This window comes from Panulirus ornatus, chromosome 16 (genome assembly GCF_036320965.1).
Source record: "Panulirus ornatus isolate Po-2019 chromosome 16, ASM3632096v1, whole genome shotgun sequence".
NCBI classification, from domain to species: Eukaryota; Metazoa; Arthropoda; class Malacostraca; order Decapoda; family Palinuridae; genus Panulirus; species Panulirus ornatus.
In genome coordinates this window covers 43,502,989-43,519,343 of record NC_092239.1, presented here as the reverse complement: position 1 = coordinate 43,519,343, position 16,355 = coordinate 43,502,989, and the positions used below count along the sequence as shown (strand labels likewise).

The 16,355-nt window shown below is 40.4% G+C and overlaps 1 protein-coding gene across 5 annotated transcripts in view; it reads left to right on the top strand.

Moving 5' to 3' along the window:
• LOC139754272 (uncharacterized) overlaps positions 1–16,355 on the top strand; it is a 450,851-nt gene that overhangs the window by 421,373 nt on the left and 13,123 nt on the right. For all 5 annotated transcript variants that reach the window (XM_071671650.1, XM_071671645.1, XM_071671646.1 and 2 more), the window contains one exon: positions 2,680–2,799. In XM_071671650.1, the coding sequence (XP_071527751.1) occupies positions 2,680–2,799 (120 nt within the window). The remainder of the gene's footprint in view (positions 1–2,679; positions 2,800–16,355) is intronic.

Below are 16,355 nucleotides of genomic sequence, written 5' to 3'. Positions count from 1 at the left end.
GATGGAAGAAATGATGTGAGGCTGCAATTGATTATGGTGAAGCCTCATGATACTCCCGAGTCACATAGCTGATATATTTGAGAGCCAAATAGCACACTTTTGTGTGGAACCACTGGATAAACTTGACTGATTCAAGCAGCATTCCAGGGGCTAAATTATTTATTGGTACTTTGGGTCACCATATGCCAGGTGTGTTAATGGAATAGTTATGGTGACTGGTTCAGAGCTGTGGCCCCTTGGGGTTTGCACCATAACTAGGGTCAGAGCAGTGGCCCCTTGGGGTTTGCACCATGACTAAGGTCAGAGCAGTGGCCCCTTGGGGTTTGCAGGTTGATGCTCATTGGTGGAAACCAATGATATGGGGTGGATCCTGTCATAAAAGTTATGGGGTTTGCAGGTTGATGCTCATTGGTGGAAACCAATGATATGGGGTGGATCCTGTCATAAAAGTTATACTAGCTACCTACCTGGGGACCTGTCTAGGTCAGACAGAATCATGTAAGATCATTGACAAAGGTAATATCAAGTTGTGTGTAGAACTGAGGGTTTAGTGGAGTCGCAATGGCAGGTGTTGATCCCATCCTTTCTTCATTGACAGAGGTGAGGTAATCATTTCATGCAGCTAGACACAGAGTGCCCTTAAGCAGCTGCTTTGCTGTGATTTTCATACTCTAAATACCTGTATTATCATGGCTGCCTAAAACTTTTGAGCGTTTAAATACCTGGATTATCAGAGCTGCCTAAAACTTTTGAGCCTTCTCTTTGTTATCGTATATTCCATTCCAGTTTCCTGTTATCATGTTGCCATGATATTACCTGTAGGGTCATTCTTTAATTCTGTACTTGCAGCTATTATTTTTCTCAACACTTCATCAGAAATGAACACTAAACTGTCAATGATTTTGATCCCTGATTTATCCCTGTATAACCCCAACCAGTCTTGATCCTTTCTCCACAGAATTATCACTGTGATGTTTAATGCTGTTATACATGTTATTGAGCTTTGCCTGCAAGAGGTTACACCATGAGTGAGAAGTCATCTTTGGTGAGGCTTTATCATTGGAAGTACTATTTCATGAAAGAACTCCTTACTTCCCTGTTCATAGAAATAGTGCAGCCTTGGGTAGCAGGAGCATTTTAAAAGAGGACTCTTTTACAAAAATTAGTCCTGGAGTAAGTGAAAATGAAATTAATTATACTGCACCATTTTATTTTATTTGACTGACATTTTCACTTAAAAAGTAAAAAAGTCATAAATGACCCAAAATTTTGAAGCATTTATTTGATTGAGAGAATTTATATTTTCCCTTAAGTGATCAGTAACAAAATTCAGTAAGTCATTTCATATATAGGGTAGGTGGAGATAGTCTTTGTGCCTGTCAAGTTACTCATGCACTCAGAAGGAAGAGTTTACACTTTATTCTCACATAGTTACTGACCTATGAAGCCTGCCTCCCAGTATTGTATAAAAAAGTCACACTCAGAAAGTAATTATTTCCACACTCAAAAATCAGAAATAGAGGAGAAAACACATTTTACTCGTGTCTCATCAAGTGGGTAGCGAGAGCATGTATGGCAATGGCGTTCATTAAATGCATTATGGTGAATATATTAGCAGTGACCAGAACAAATGGTGGTCTCTGCCTCCTTTGAAATCTTAGGACAGTGGGCTGGGCTTCATCTGGACAGTGGCATATTTCTTAATTATATGGGTTATATGTATTAAGAAAAATAAGTCACTGTTTCTAGATGAAAGATTGTAGATGGCCAGTCATAATCAAACTAATTAGGCTTGCCATATTTAACTTTGTAATAACAGAACATAATCTCAAGTTGCAGCAATTGTTGATAATATGTTAATTGTACTGGGAAATGCTGTCTGTCTGTCTATCTACCTGAATATTCCCATTTTCTAGGCAAAATTCACACTGCCTTTATTGTGTGCTATTCTCAAGTTCAGCAGTGTTCTTCTGATGTTACCCTTACTTCATTTTTCATTGTTAATCCTTTGTTTCTTCTTTTCATCATATTTTTCCACTTCCCTGTCTCTGCTTTCATCTTGTTGATAATATGTTCTTCATCTTTTTTCACATCAATATTATTGTGTTTGACTGTAAAATGTTTGAAAATGGTAAAGAAAAAAATTCAAGATGTACATTCTCAATTTGGTTGTACATAATTGCATTTACAATAAAGATAATTATATACACATCAGCTGATTAGATCATATTACCTTACTGATATTGACTGCCATTGAATTCATTAGAAAACATTCCCTCTCATGATCACCACTTTCCTCTATATTGGCTTGCTGCACTGGGTCCCTTAGGAGAGAAGACATCATGTTCAATGATTTTTTCAGAGTTAATTTATCTATCATGTCAGAATTTCGGGTCCCTTGAGTACTGTCTTTGGTGTGATTTTGAAGCTAAAGATTACCATGCCACATATACATAAGATTATGTTTATTCTTAGCTAAGTAGCCTTAAGGGGTTCTCAGGAGACATTTCATTGAATATGTATGAGCAGAAATTTTTTGTTTAGCTATGATAAACCTGTGTTGACTCTTTTTATATAATTTGATTTCATATTTTCAGAGTGAGCAAACAATAATTTCATCATCCTCTTTACTCCCGTTTTGATATGAGAGTACTTCCGTCATCATTATCCATGTTCCAGATGGTGCAGAGGACAGACCCATCCAGGAACTGTTTCATACCGTTGCATTGCTTCGCGAGAACCTCAACCTTCTTGATGCTAGAGTTCGAATCCTAGAGACGGAACTACCCAAAATTATCGGTAAGGTTAAAATCACCATGATAACTGCTTGCAGGTGGCATTGGTTATTGCTGTTACAGTACTATGCAAAAATACATGATTACATCTGATATGTTTTCAGTATTCATGTTAGTTGATTTATTGATTTATATTTTTTCTTTATTTACCAAGCAGGTTTGTATATTTATGGAAAGGATGATGATTTATATGATATAGATTTCAAATGATTCAACGTCTTAAGAAAACTAAATGTGTTTATAAAACTCCTTTTATACATAAACTACTGGAGTTCATATTGTGTTATTAGTAGATTTTTATTCAATGCTCTCCGTTTTCCAGACACTAGATGCATATTTTCTCTTAACCTTGTTTCTACAGGCATTTGTAGAAATTTCTGTTTTCTTATTCTTTTTGATGTTGTCTTCTGTATTATACATGAGGCAGAATTACATTAACTTTTTGTATAGATTTATATTTTTTAAGTAACATATATATACTGATGTGAATAAGAGCAAGGTTATTAGGTACAGTAGGGTTGAGGGTCAAGTCAATTGGGAGGTAAGTTTGAATGGAGAAAAACTGGAGGAAGTAAAGTGTTTTAGATATCTGGGAGTGGATCTGGCAGCGGATGGAACCATGGAAGCGGAAGTGGATCATAGGGTGGGGGAGGGGGCAAAAATCCTGGGAGCCTTGAAGAATGTGTGGAAGTCGAGAACATTATCTCGGAAAGCAAAAATGGCTATGTTTGAAGGAATAGTGGTTCCAACAATGTTGTATGGTTGCGAGGCGTGGGCTATGGATAGAGTTGTGCGCAGGAGGATGGATGTGCTGGAAATGAGATGTTTGAGGACAATGTGTGGTGTGAGGTGGTTTGATCGAGTAAGTAACGCTAGGGTAAGAGAGATGTATGGAAATAAAAAGAGCGTGGTTGAGAGAGCAGAAGAGGGTGTTTTGAAATGGTTTGGGCACATGGAGAGAATGAGTGAGGAAAGGTTGACCAAGAGGATATATGTGTTGGAGGTGGAGGGAACGAGGAGAAGTGGGAGACCAAATTGAAGGTGGAAAGATGGAGTGAAAAAGATTTTGTGTGATTGGGGCCTGAACATGCAGGAGGGTGAAAGGAGGGCAAGGAATAGAGTGAATTGGATCGATGTGGTATACCGGGGTTGACGTGCTGTCAGTGGATTGAATCAGGGCATGTGAAGTGTCTGGGGTAAACCATGGAAAGCTGTGTAGGTATGTATATTTGCGTGTGTGGACGTATGTATATACATGTGTATGGGGGTGGGTTGGGTCATTTCTTTTGTGTGTTTCCTTGCGCTACCTCGCAAACGCGGGAGACAGCGACAAAGCAAAAAAAAAAAATATATATATAAATATATATATATATATATATATATACTGATAGGATGTTTAAGATTTCCAATGTAAAAATGAGGAAAATTATCGTAAAATTCAATATACTAACAAGCAAAATTGTGAAAGGAAGTGTAACGTTAATTGATTTTATTATCATATTTGAATAATTCCAGCCCCCCGCTCTAGGGAGCGTGGGGCTGGAAATCCTCCCCTCTCGTTTTTTTTTAATTTTCCAAAAGAAGGAACAGAGGGGGCCAGGTGAGGATATTCCAAAAAAGGCCCAGTCCTCTGTTCTTAACGCTACCTCGCTGGCGCGGGAAATGGCGAATAGTTTGAAAAAAGAAAAGAAATTTGAATAATGGTACACAATCAGTGATTTTCAATCTTGAAATCTACAAAACTCAGCAACACATATAGTACGTACAGTAAAGATATCTGCCACATGCATGTAACCTACTTACTCCAGAGAAGTCTCTCACTTCCTACCTCTGATTATACTTATATACATATAAATCAGTTTGTTTGACTACTTATATACATATATAAATGGTTTCTGAGTGCTCAATACTCATTGCATGATTATTGACAAAATGACCACAGAGCAGTTGGGAACACACAATTTGTGTAACCTTTTAGATATTTATGAGAAAGTGAGCTGTATATTAAACAAAGAGGAAGGCCTGGTAGATCGTTTGTATCTGGACTACCAGAAAGCAATTGACAGAGTACTGCATGGGAGGCTGAATAAGAGGGTGAACTGGAAACTACTCTGATGAACAGAAAATTATCTCTGGAATGGAACAAAAGACACTTGTTTGAGTAGTCTTCTTCATGTAGGTGAAGGTTACCACCAGGGTGCCTCAGGGTTCTGTTTTCATACCATTACTCTTCTTGATCTTTGTGAATGACTTGCCTGAGTATGTTTGCAGTTAATGGAAAAGTCACTAGGGAAGTGAAAATCAAGGATTGCATCAGCTTACAAGGCAACTTAAAAATACTCCAAAGTTAGTCTGATACATGGTTCATGAAATTCAGTCCAAGCAAATGTAAAATAATAAGGTTGGGACAGAGTGATTCTTATCTAGCAGGATATGAGCTTCAGGACTCTCTGTAAGAAGGACTTTGGAGTCAACATTAGGGGAACAGTAAATGAGACAGACTGTCTTCTGGCAAATATCGGAATAGCTTTCAAGTATATGGGTATGGAAGTATTTATCAAGCTGTTCATATCATACATAAGACCAAAACTAGAATATGCCTCTCAGGTTTGGTCACTGCACCTAAATAAAAGCTGAGCTAATAAAGAAAGCCTAGAGAAGAGCAACAAAGATGGTGCCAGAATTAAGAGACCTAAGTTATGGGGAAAGGCTGAAAGCTTTAAATTTGTCCACCTTTGAAAACTTAACCTTTAAGGTTTTACAACAGATCAATGACATAGACAATAAACAGTTCTCTGAAAGATGTAGGGATAGAGCAACTAGAGGACATATGAAATTAAGCAAGAAACTTGTTAAAAAGATGTATAGAAGTATTTTTATAGAAATTGTGGATGAATGGAATCTGAATGACTGAGAGTATGGTTGATGCAGACAGCATAAATGCATTTAAAAAGTTGCATGGTAGCAAAGAAAGTTAAAGAGATGGGCCCTCACGAGTGTAAAACTTCCTCTCTATATAGGACAAATAGGTGATTACACACACACACACACACACACACACACACACACAAGATGGGGCCCCAAGTTACCTAAGAATACGGATGAGGAAATATTCAGTAATTTATACATAAGTAGGCCTGCTTTTGGCCAAATTTAGACTATTCTTCTTGAGTTTAGTCACTACAACTGAAAAGAATAAAGAGGTAATGGAGAAGGTCCAGAGCAGGACAGAGAGAGAAGCTACAGGCCTTAGGTTTCCCCATTATGGAAGAGATGAAAGTTAGGGGTGACCTGACCACAACCTTTAAATTTTTAAGCCAGATTGGTGATGCAGACAGTAAAGAGTTCTTCAAAAGATATAGGGATGGAAAGTCCAGAGGAATAACATGAAGTTAAAGAAGAAGCCTGTGAGAAAGGATGTAAAGATTTACTTCTAAATCACAAAAAAAATGGATGAAAGGAATCAGTTGACTTAGAATATTATAATTTCAGACAGTATATAGATTTAGGGCCCAGTGAGACACAAATAGACAATTACAGAAAAGACAGCCATAGTACTGAAGGGTCTTTGCCCATGTAAGGCTCTTGCTCCTGATAAAAATCCCTCATATTTATTGAGGATGTGTGCACATAACAATGGAAACGTCTTTGAAGATCTAGTTAGAGAAAGGTAGTGCTGAGGGAATGGAAAAGGATGAATATCATGCCTGTCTTTAAAAAAGTTGATCAGGAGGAACAACATAATCTAAGTACTAAAAGAAGATAATCGGAAAGCAGATGAATGAATTCTTGCAGTGGAGAAACTACCTAACTGAGAGACTACAGGATTTCAGGGAAAGGAGACTGTGTTACAAACCTCCCAGACTTCTGTGAGAATGAGCTTCAGGATCTTCAGGTAGGAACAAAGGGGAAATTCCTTTGATGGATAGATAACCTTCATGGAAAAGGACACAGGAAGCATGTCAAGGAAGTATTAAAAGAAGGGTTAGGCCACCATTGATGTGCCACAGGTTTATTCTGGGACCATTTCCTTTCTTGATATATGAGAAAGACTTGCCAGAAGAATTAGACACCTGTCTTAAAAATATTTGCAGATGATGTCGGTCACCTTACAAGATGTGACAGTGAAAGACTTTAACTTCTGGCATGAAATAACTGCAAGAGTTTGTGAGTGAGAGGGACTTACGAGTTGACATCATCCCTAAATGATGCTTGAGAATAGTAAAGAGACAAACTATCTGTTAGCAAATAGTAGGGTTCCATTCCAGTATATTGATGAAGAAAATATACATTAAGCTAATCATGTCCTGCAATTGGAAAAAACTAGTTTACGCTTCTCAAGTTTTGTCACCTTATTAAGCATACAGAAGTACAAATGAAGATTTGTAGAGGTTTTCAGAAAAGAAGAGAAAATGTTGGGATGAAGGGAGTGGTGAGAGTAAGTGAGCTTGGGAAGGAGACTTGTGTGAGGAAGTACCAGGAGAGACTGAGTGCAGAAAGGAAAAAGGTGAGAGCAAAGGACATAAGGGGAGTAGGGGAGGAATGGGATGTATTTAGGGAAGCAGTGATGCCTTGCACAATAGATGCTTGTGGCATAAGAAGCGTGGGAGGTGGGCAGATTAGAAAGGGTAGTGAGTGGTGGGATGTATAAGTACGATTATTAGTGAAAGAGAAGAGAGAGGCATTTGGACGATTTTTGCAGGGAAATAATGCAAATGACTGGGAGATGTATAAGTGAAAGAGGCAAGAGGTCTAGAGAAAGGTGCAAGAGGTAAAAAGAGGACAAATGAGTGTTGGGGTGAGAGAGTATCATTACATTTTAGGGAGAATAAAAAGATGTTTTGGAAGGAGGTAAATAAAGTGCATAAGACTAGAGAACAAATGGGAACATCGGTGAAGGGGGAAGGGGGCTAATGGGGAGGTAATAACAAGTATTGATGATGTGAGAAGGAGATGGAGTGAGTATTTTGAAGGGTTGTTGAATGTGTTAGATGATAGAGTGGCAGATGTAAGGTGTTTTGGTCGAGGAGGTGTGCCAGGTGAGAGGGTCAGGGAGAATGGTAAACAGAGAAGAGGTGGTGAAAGCTTTGCAGAAGATGAAAGGCGGCAGATTTGGATGGTATTGCAGTGGAATTTATTAAAAAAGGGGGTGACTGTGTTGTTGACTGGTAGTTGATGATATTTAATGTATGTATGGCTCATGGTGAAGTCCCTGAGGATTGGCGGAATGCATGCATAGTTCTTTTGTACAAAGGCAAAGGAGATAAAGGTGAGTGCTCAAATTACATAGGTATAAGTTTGTTGAGTATTCCTGGGAAATTATATGGGAGGGTATTGATTGAGAGGGTGAAGGCAAGTACAGAGCATCAGATTGGAGAAGAGCAGTGTGGTTTTAGAAGTGGTAGAGGATGTGTGGATCAGGTGCTTGCTCTGAAGAATGTGTGTGAGAAATACATAAAAAAAAATGGATTTGTATGTAGTATTTATGGATCTGGAGAAGGCATATGATAGAGTTGATAGAGATGCTCTGTGGAAGGTATTAAGAGTATATGGTGTGGGAGGCAAGTTGCTAGAAGCCTTGAAAAGTTTTTATATCGAGGATGTAAGGCATGTGTACAAGTAGGAAGAGAGGAAAGTGATTGGTTCCCAGTGAATGTTGGTTTGCGGCAGGGTGGTGTGATGTCTCCATGGTTGTCTAATTTGTTTATGGATGGGGTTGTTAGGGAGGTGAATGCAAGAGTTTTGGAGAGAGGAGCAAGTATGCAGTCTGTTGTGGATGAGAGGGCTTGGGAAGTGAGTCAGTTGATGTTCGCTGATGATACGGCGCTGGTGGCTGGTTTGGGTGAGAAACTGCAGAAGCTGGTGACTGAGTTTGGTAAAGTGTGTGAAAGAAGAAAGCTGAGAGTAAGTGTGAATAAGAGCATGGTTATTTGGTACAGTAGGGTTGAGGGACAAGTCAATTGGGAGGTAAGTATGAATGGAGAAAAACTGGAGGAAATGAAGTGTTTTAGATATCTGGGAGTGGATTTGGCAGCAGATGGAACCATGAAAGTGGAAGTGAGTCACAGGGTGGGGGAGGGAGCAAAGGTTCTGGGGGCATTGAAGAATGTGTGGAAGGCGAGAACATTATCTCGGAAAGCAAAAAAGGGTACATTTGAGGGAATAGTGGTTCCAATAATGTTATATGGTTGCGAGGCATGGGCTATAGATATGGTTGTTCAGAGGAGGGTGGATGTGTTAGAAATGAGATGTCTGAGGTGGTTTGATCGAGTAAGTAATGAAAGGGTAAGAGAGATGTGTGGTAATAAAAAGAGTGTGGTTGAGAGAGCAGATGAAAGTGTATTGAAATGGTTTGGTCACATGAAGAGAATGAGTGAGGAAAGATTGACCAAGAGGATATATGTGTCAGAGGTGGAGGGAACGAGAAGTGGGAGACTTAATTGGAGGTCGAAGGATGGAGTGAAAAAGATTTTGAGCGATCAGGGCCTGAACATGTAGGAGGGTGCAAGGCGTGCAAGGAATAGAGTGAATGGGAATGATGTGGCATACCAGGGTCGACGTGCTGTCAATGGATTGAACCAGGGCATGTGAAGCATCTGGGGTAAACCTTGGAAAGCTTTGTGGAGCCTGGATGTGGAAAGGGAGGTGTGGTTTCGGTGCATTATGCATGACAGCTAGAGACTGTGTGAACGAATGTGGTCTTTATTGTCGTTTCCTAGCCCGACCTTGTGTGCATTTGGGGGGAGGGGGTTGTCATTTCATGTGTTGCAGGATGGCGATGGGAATGAATAAAGGCAGCAAGTATGAATTATGTACATGTATATATATGTATAGGTATGGGTGTGTGTGTGTGTGGACATGTATGTATATATGTGTGTGTGTGGGTGGGTTGAGCCATTCTTTTGTCTGTTTCCTTGTGCTACCTTGCTAACTCGGGAGACAGCGACAAAATATAATTAATAAATAGATAAATAGAAGTATAAATAACTTTTAATAAAGAAGGTTCAGAAGAGGGCAGGAAAGATGAAGCAAAAGTTAAGACACCTGAGTTGCAAGAAAGCTTAAAGGTCTTAAATTTGTCCTCAAAAGAATACAAAATAGTAATGGGTGACCAGATCATAACCTTTCACTCAAATCAGTTTGATGATGTCAGTAGTGAACAGTTCCTCAAAAGATACAGTAACAGAACATTAGGCCACAACATGAAGTTAAGGTAGACACTTTTTAAAGAAGATGTAAAGTACTTATTCAGTATAATAGTGAAAGAATGAAATGATCTTGGGTAGAATATTGTGAATGTAGACACCAAAGAAAAGTTTAAAAAAGTTCTCATAGAAGAAGTTCAAAAGATTGGCCCCATGAGTGTAGAACCCCTCCTTATACAGTATGAATAGGAAAAAATGAAGATGTGAAGAATGAATTTTATAGTACAGGTGGTGGACGAATGGAAGAGAGTGATTGAGGACTAGTTAATACAGACAACATACATAGATATAAGAAGCTGTATGATAGAAGAAAATTTTCAGGTAATGAGGCCCCACAAGTGCAAAACTTTGTCACCATATAGTACAAATCGGCAGTTCCTTTCACATACACACACAGTACTTCAAGATATATGGCGAGAACCCAGGGGACATGACATAAAATAAGCTGGAAACTTGTTAAAAAAATTTAAAGAAGTACTTTTATGGTATAGAGTGGTGGGTGAATGGAATTAAATGAGGACATGGTTAATGTATACAGTATACATACATTTAATCAATTGTTTAGTAGTATAGAATGTTCAAGAGATGGGGCCCCACAAATGTAAAACTCAATCCCCATACAGTACAAGCACACACACATATGGTTGATGAAATTCAACACTATAGATGCAGTAGTTTTTTTTTTTTTTTTTCCCACAGTCAGACAACAGCCCTTATCAAGATTGGGCCTTTTCTGAACCATGGAGAGGTTAATGAAAGAGAAAAAGAAGAAACATTGGAAGGTATTTATGAGTCATAGAGGAATTTAAAAGCTCTCAGGAGCAAAATCTACAGTCATACCTATAGAAGAGGGAAAGTAAACCAACATTAAGGCATAGGGTAAGTGGGTCAAGTTTTAAGGTTAACCTGGGAGAGATGATGAGTTGGACTGCTTTTGCCTCAACTCTGTGAGTAAGGCTTTAGAGCGAGAACCACTCCAGATGTGAGAGCAGTATTCCATACAAGAATGGATCAATCCTCTATATAAATGAAACAACTTCGGAAGAAAAGAAATTTTTACATCTAAACAAGACCCAGTTTTAAAGAGACAGAATTAGCTATTTTCATGATGTAGGGTTTCCAAATTAAAGTGAATGTTACAGTAATACAAAGTATGTTCATAGAGTTAAGAGGTGGAATTACTGAACCATCAAAGGAGAAAGTTGTGTGGAATTTTCACAAAGATGAGTGGAAACTGGATCTTGGAGGCATTAAATGTGACCAGATTTTGTCTACCCCTAAGAGATATCCAGTCCAAGTTTGAGTTTATTTAGGAAGTTGTGTTGAGATGAGATGCAGATCAAGTGAAGGAGGAAGAAAAAGAATTGAAGGATGGGGAGGAATGCAGCATTGAGTCGTCAGCATATGAGTGCATTTGTTCGCCTGTAGGAGAAGAAAAATCACTGATAAAAAAGAGAAAACACATACAAGACAGGACAGAACCTTGAGGGATACAATTGTTGATGGAAGCTAGATATAAGTGAGCAAAGCAAGGGAGGGGAGCTTAGAGATGAGACCCTGATGCCCCACCTTGTCAGAAGCTTTGGATATGTCAAGGACAGCCACAGCTACCTAGGATTCCCCAAAATCTTTCAGGGATGATGGCCAGACATCAGAAGGATAGAAAAGAACATCACCAATGGATCTTACCTAATGGAAATCATACTGGTGATCTGAAAGGAGACTGTGAAATTCAAGATGTCTGAGGATATGGAGGTTAAGGAGGAATTCAAAGACTTTGGGCAATAGTTTTAGACACATTAGACCAATCACCCCTCTTAGGGATGGGATGAACCTTCACATGCTTCTCAGAAGAGGGAAAAGTTCTAGTTTTTAAACAAAATGAAAGAGATGAGCAAGTACAAGTGTGAGTTCAGAGGCACACTTTTAATACACAAGGATAGATGCCATAAGGGCCATAAGCCTTGCTTGTGTCCTGAGAGAAAAGTGCTTATTGAACAGTACAGAAAGAGATTACAGGAAGGGGAATAGGATTAGTAAGAGGAGCATCAGGGAGTCAAAGAATTTCAGGGTCATCCAAGGTAGAATTAGAGGAGAAACGAGAACTAAAGAGGGTTGCTTTGTCTGTAGGAGAGACAGCTGTAGTACCTTCAGAAAGAGAAAAGATGGAGCAACAAAAGTTTTCTGAATACAGAAAGACCTATCATCGGATGAAAAAGAGAGGTCACTGCACTTCCTTTGAATATAGGAATGCTTTGCCTCACGGATGACGTACTAACAATGACTACTGTCAGTGATGAACGCTGAGAGAGAGTTAGAGGAAGAAAAGTTTTTCCAAGCCCAGTATGCCTGATTCCTTGCTAGATTGGAAGAGACGTTGTCTTGGAGGAAGAGAGGATAAATACTCAACTCTTGCAACAATAACCTCTTCTCTAAGTTTGGCGCAGACAGAAACATCATTCTTGGGAGACAGAAAATTAGCCACGGAAAGTCAGAAAGAATTTTCCTAAGTTATTCTGGCCAGCTTTGGTGAGGTGACAATTTTTACATTTAGAAAGAGCTACTGAAGAGGGGGAACCATTAAAGTAGATACATTTATGAGAGCATTGTTGGATGAACCAATTGGGGGCAAGATTTTATGAGTGGGGTGGTGATAATTTGCTCTAGGTCATTGAGAATGGAGGCTGTGAGGCCTTCAGTCTCCCCCCCCCCCAAACCACCACCACCACCACCATCTGTATGTGAGGAATTGAACCATTCCCTGCAAAGAACATTGAAATCCCCTGGATAGAGGGTCTTGGCTCATGGTTGAGAGGATGTCAGGGCTTCATGATGGGAGTTGATATAATCAAAGAAAGATATAAGATTTGTAGACTTAGAAGAGTGGTGATAATTTGCTCTAGGTCATTGAGAATGGAGGCTTGTGAGGCCTTCAGTCCCCCCCACCCACCCACCCCACCCCACCCCACCCCACCCCACCCCACCACCCACCCACCCAACCACCCACCCACCCACCCACCCACCACCACCACCACCACCCACCCACCCACCCACCCACCCACCCACCACCACCACCACCACCACCACCACCACCACCACCACCCACCCACCCACCCACCCACCACCACCACCACCACCACCACCACCACCACCCACCCACCCACCCACCCACCCACCCACCCACCCACCCACCACCACCACCACCACCCACCCACCCACCCACCACCCACCACCACCATCTGTATGTGAGGAATTGAACCATTCCCTGCAAAGAACATTGAAATCCCCTGGATAGAGGGTCTTGGCTCATGGTTGAGAGGATGTCACGGCTTCATGACGGGAGTTGATATAATCAAAGAAAGATATAAGATTTGTAGACTTAGAAGAGTGGTAGGCAAAACAAAGGAAGAGCATAGAAGTTGGGAGGCATACCTTGAGTCAGATAACATCAAAGTCTGGGGACTCAAGGTCCCTGAGACAAGCAGCAAGTGTGCTTACTTTGGAATAAGCACAGACACCACCTTTAAACTGGAAACGTGTGTGGTTATAGTTAGATGTGAGAAATGGGTTAATGAGAACTGATGTCATTTGAAAATTGGAGCTTAGAGAGAAGTAAGATATTAGGGAGGTATTAGACTTGATGTTCGACAGGAGAGAGGTTGGTAGAGAAACCATGAATGTTGATATAGTTAACAGAAACAGAGGCAGGTCTATCATATTTGGAAAGCTCGCAGGAGGTGCCAGTACTACTACTTCCTGAGCCTCCTTCTTATTGGCTGTAGAGCCAGGCAAGAACCTGGAGATTTTTAGCACCCCATAATGCCAAGGACTAGGCGCCATAAGTTTGTCGGACTGTATCATGATTACACTTAGAAACAGTTGTGCAGCTGAGAAATGGCAAGGGAACTTATGTGATGAAAATAAGTAAGATTTGAATAAGTGTGTGGTGTTTATGAGAAGATGGCAAAATTAGCCTGGTAGTACCGTTTTGATGAAACAAATCCTACCTAACATGGAGGGTGTAAGATAGTTCTTGGGAACAAATTGAAAGTAGCCTTAATATGAATATCATGGAGCAGGAAATTAATTGCAGGAATCTATGTGTGACAGGGACTATCCACTATTTAGCTGTCAGATGTAATGCATCAAAACCAGAGCACTCAGTCCACAGCCAAGTCCTAAAGACCTTCCCAGCATTTTCCGACTTCACATGCCCTGATTCAGCTCAGTGATGGCATGTCGCCCGTTGTACACCATAACACTCCAGTTTGCTCTGTCCATGCATGTTTAACACCCTCCTGCATGTTCTTGCCCAAGCCACTCAGAGCCTCCTCATCCATCCATATTTCCATTTAAGATATCCCCCTACCCCTTACTCCATTCACATCACACACATATACCCTCTTAGTCAGTTTCTTTTCCCTTATCCTCTCCTCTCTACATATCCAGACCATTTCAGCATACCCTGTTCAGCTCTGTCACTACCACATCTTTCTTTCACACTGTCATTCCTTAAATGACCAACTTTCTTTACACTACAATTTGGAGCATTTCGTTGGCAAGTGAAGTCAGGTGTGGAATTTTCCACTTGTAGTGTCATGTCGCCATGCAAAAAAGGTTTTGGATTTTGGAGCATTTCGTTGGCAAGTGAAGTCAGGTGTGGAATTTTCCACTTGTAGTGTCATGTCGCCATGCAAAAAAGGTTTTGGATTTTGGAGCATTTCGTTGGCAAGTGAAGTCAGGTGTGGAATTTTCCACTTGTAGTGTCATGTCGCCATGCAAAAAAGGTTTTGGATTTTGGAGCATTTCGTTGGCAAGTGAAGTCAGGTGTGGAATTTTCCACTTGTAGTGTCATGTCGCCATGCAAAAAAGGTTTTGGATTTTGGAGCATTTCGTTGGCAAGTGAAGTCAGGTGTGGAATTTTCCACTTGTAGTGTCATGTCGCCATGCAAAAAAGGTTTTGGATTTTGGAGCATTTCGTTGGCAAGTGAAGTCAGGTGTGGAATTTTCCACTTGTAGTGTCATGTCGCCATGCAAAAAAGGTTTTGGATTTTGGAGCATTTCGTTGGCAAGTGAAGTCAGGTGTGGAATTTTCCACTTGTAGTGTCATGTCGCCATGCAAAAAAGGTTTTGGATTTTGGAGCATTTCGTTGGCAAGTGAAGTCAGGTGTGGAATTTTCCACTTGTAGTGTCATGTCGCCATGCAAAAAAGGTTTTGGATTTTGGAGCATTTCGTTGGCAAGTGAAGTCAGGTGTGGAATTTTCCACTTGTAGTGTCATGTCGCCATGCAAAAAAGGTTTTGGATTTTGGAGCATTTCGTTGGCAAGTGAAGTCAGGTGTGGAATTTTCCACTTGTAGTGTCATGTCGCCATGCAAAAAAGGTTTTGGATTTTGGAGCATTTCGTTGGCAAGTGAAGTCAGGTGTGGAATTTTCCACTTGTAGTGTCATGTCGCCATGCAAAAAAGGTTTTGGATTTTGGAGCATTTCGTTGGCAAGTGAAGTCAGGTGTGGAATTTTCCACTTGTAGTGTCATGTCGCCATGCAAAAAAGGTTTTGGATTTTGGAGCATTTCGTTGGCAAGTGAAGTCAGGTGTGGAATTTTCCACTTGTAGTGTCATGTCGCCATGCAAAAAAGGTTTTGGATTTTGGAGCATTTCGTTGGCAAGTGAAGTCAGGTGTGGAATTTTCCACTTGTAGTGTCATGTCGCCATGCAAAAAAGGTTTTGGATTTTGGAGCATTTCGTTGGCAAGTGAAGTCAGGTGTGGAATTTTCCACTTGTAGTGTCATGTCGCCATGCAAAAAAGGTTTTGGATTTTGGAGCATTTCGTTGGCAAGTGAAGTCAGGTGTGGAATTTTCCACTTGTAGTGTCATGTCGCCATGCAAAAAAGGTTTTGGATTTTGGAGCATTTCGTTGGCAAGTGAAGTCAGGTGTGGAATTTTCCACTTGTAGTGTCATGTCGCCATGCAAAAAAGGTTTTGGATTTTGGAGCATTTCGTTGGCAAGTGAAGTCAGGTGTGGAATTTTCCACTTGTAGTGTCATGTCGCCATGCAAAAAAGGTTTTGGATTTTGGAGCATTTCGTTGGCAAGTGAAGTCAGGTGTGGAATTTTCCACTTGTAGTGTCATGTCGCCATGCAAAAAAGGTTTTGGATTTTGGAGCATTTCGTTGGCAAGTGAAGTCAGGTGTGGAATTTTCCACTTGTAGTGTCATGTCGCCATGCAAAAAAGGTTTTGGATTTTGGAGCATTTCGTTGGCAAGTGAAGTCAGGTGTGGAATTTTCCACTTGTAGTGTCATGTCGCCATGCAAAAAAGGTTTTGGATTTTGGAGCATTTCGTTGGCAAGTGAAGTC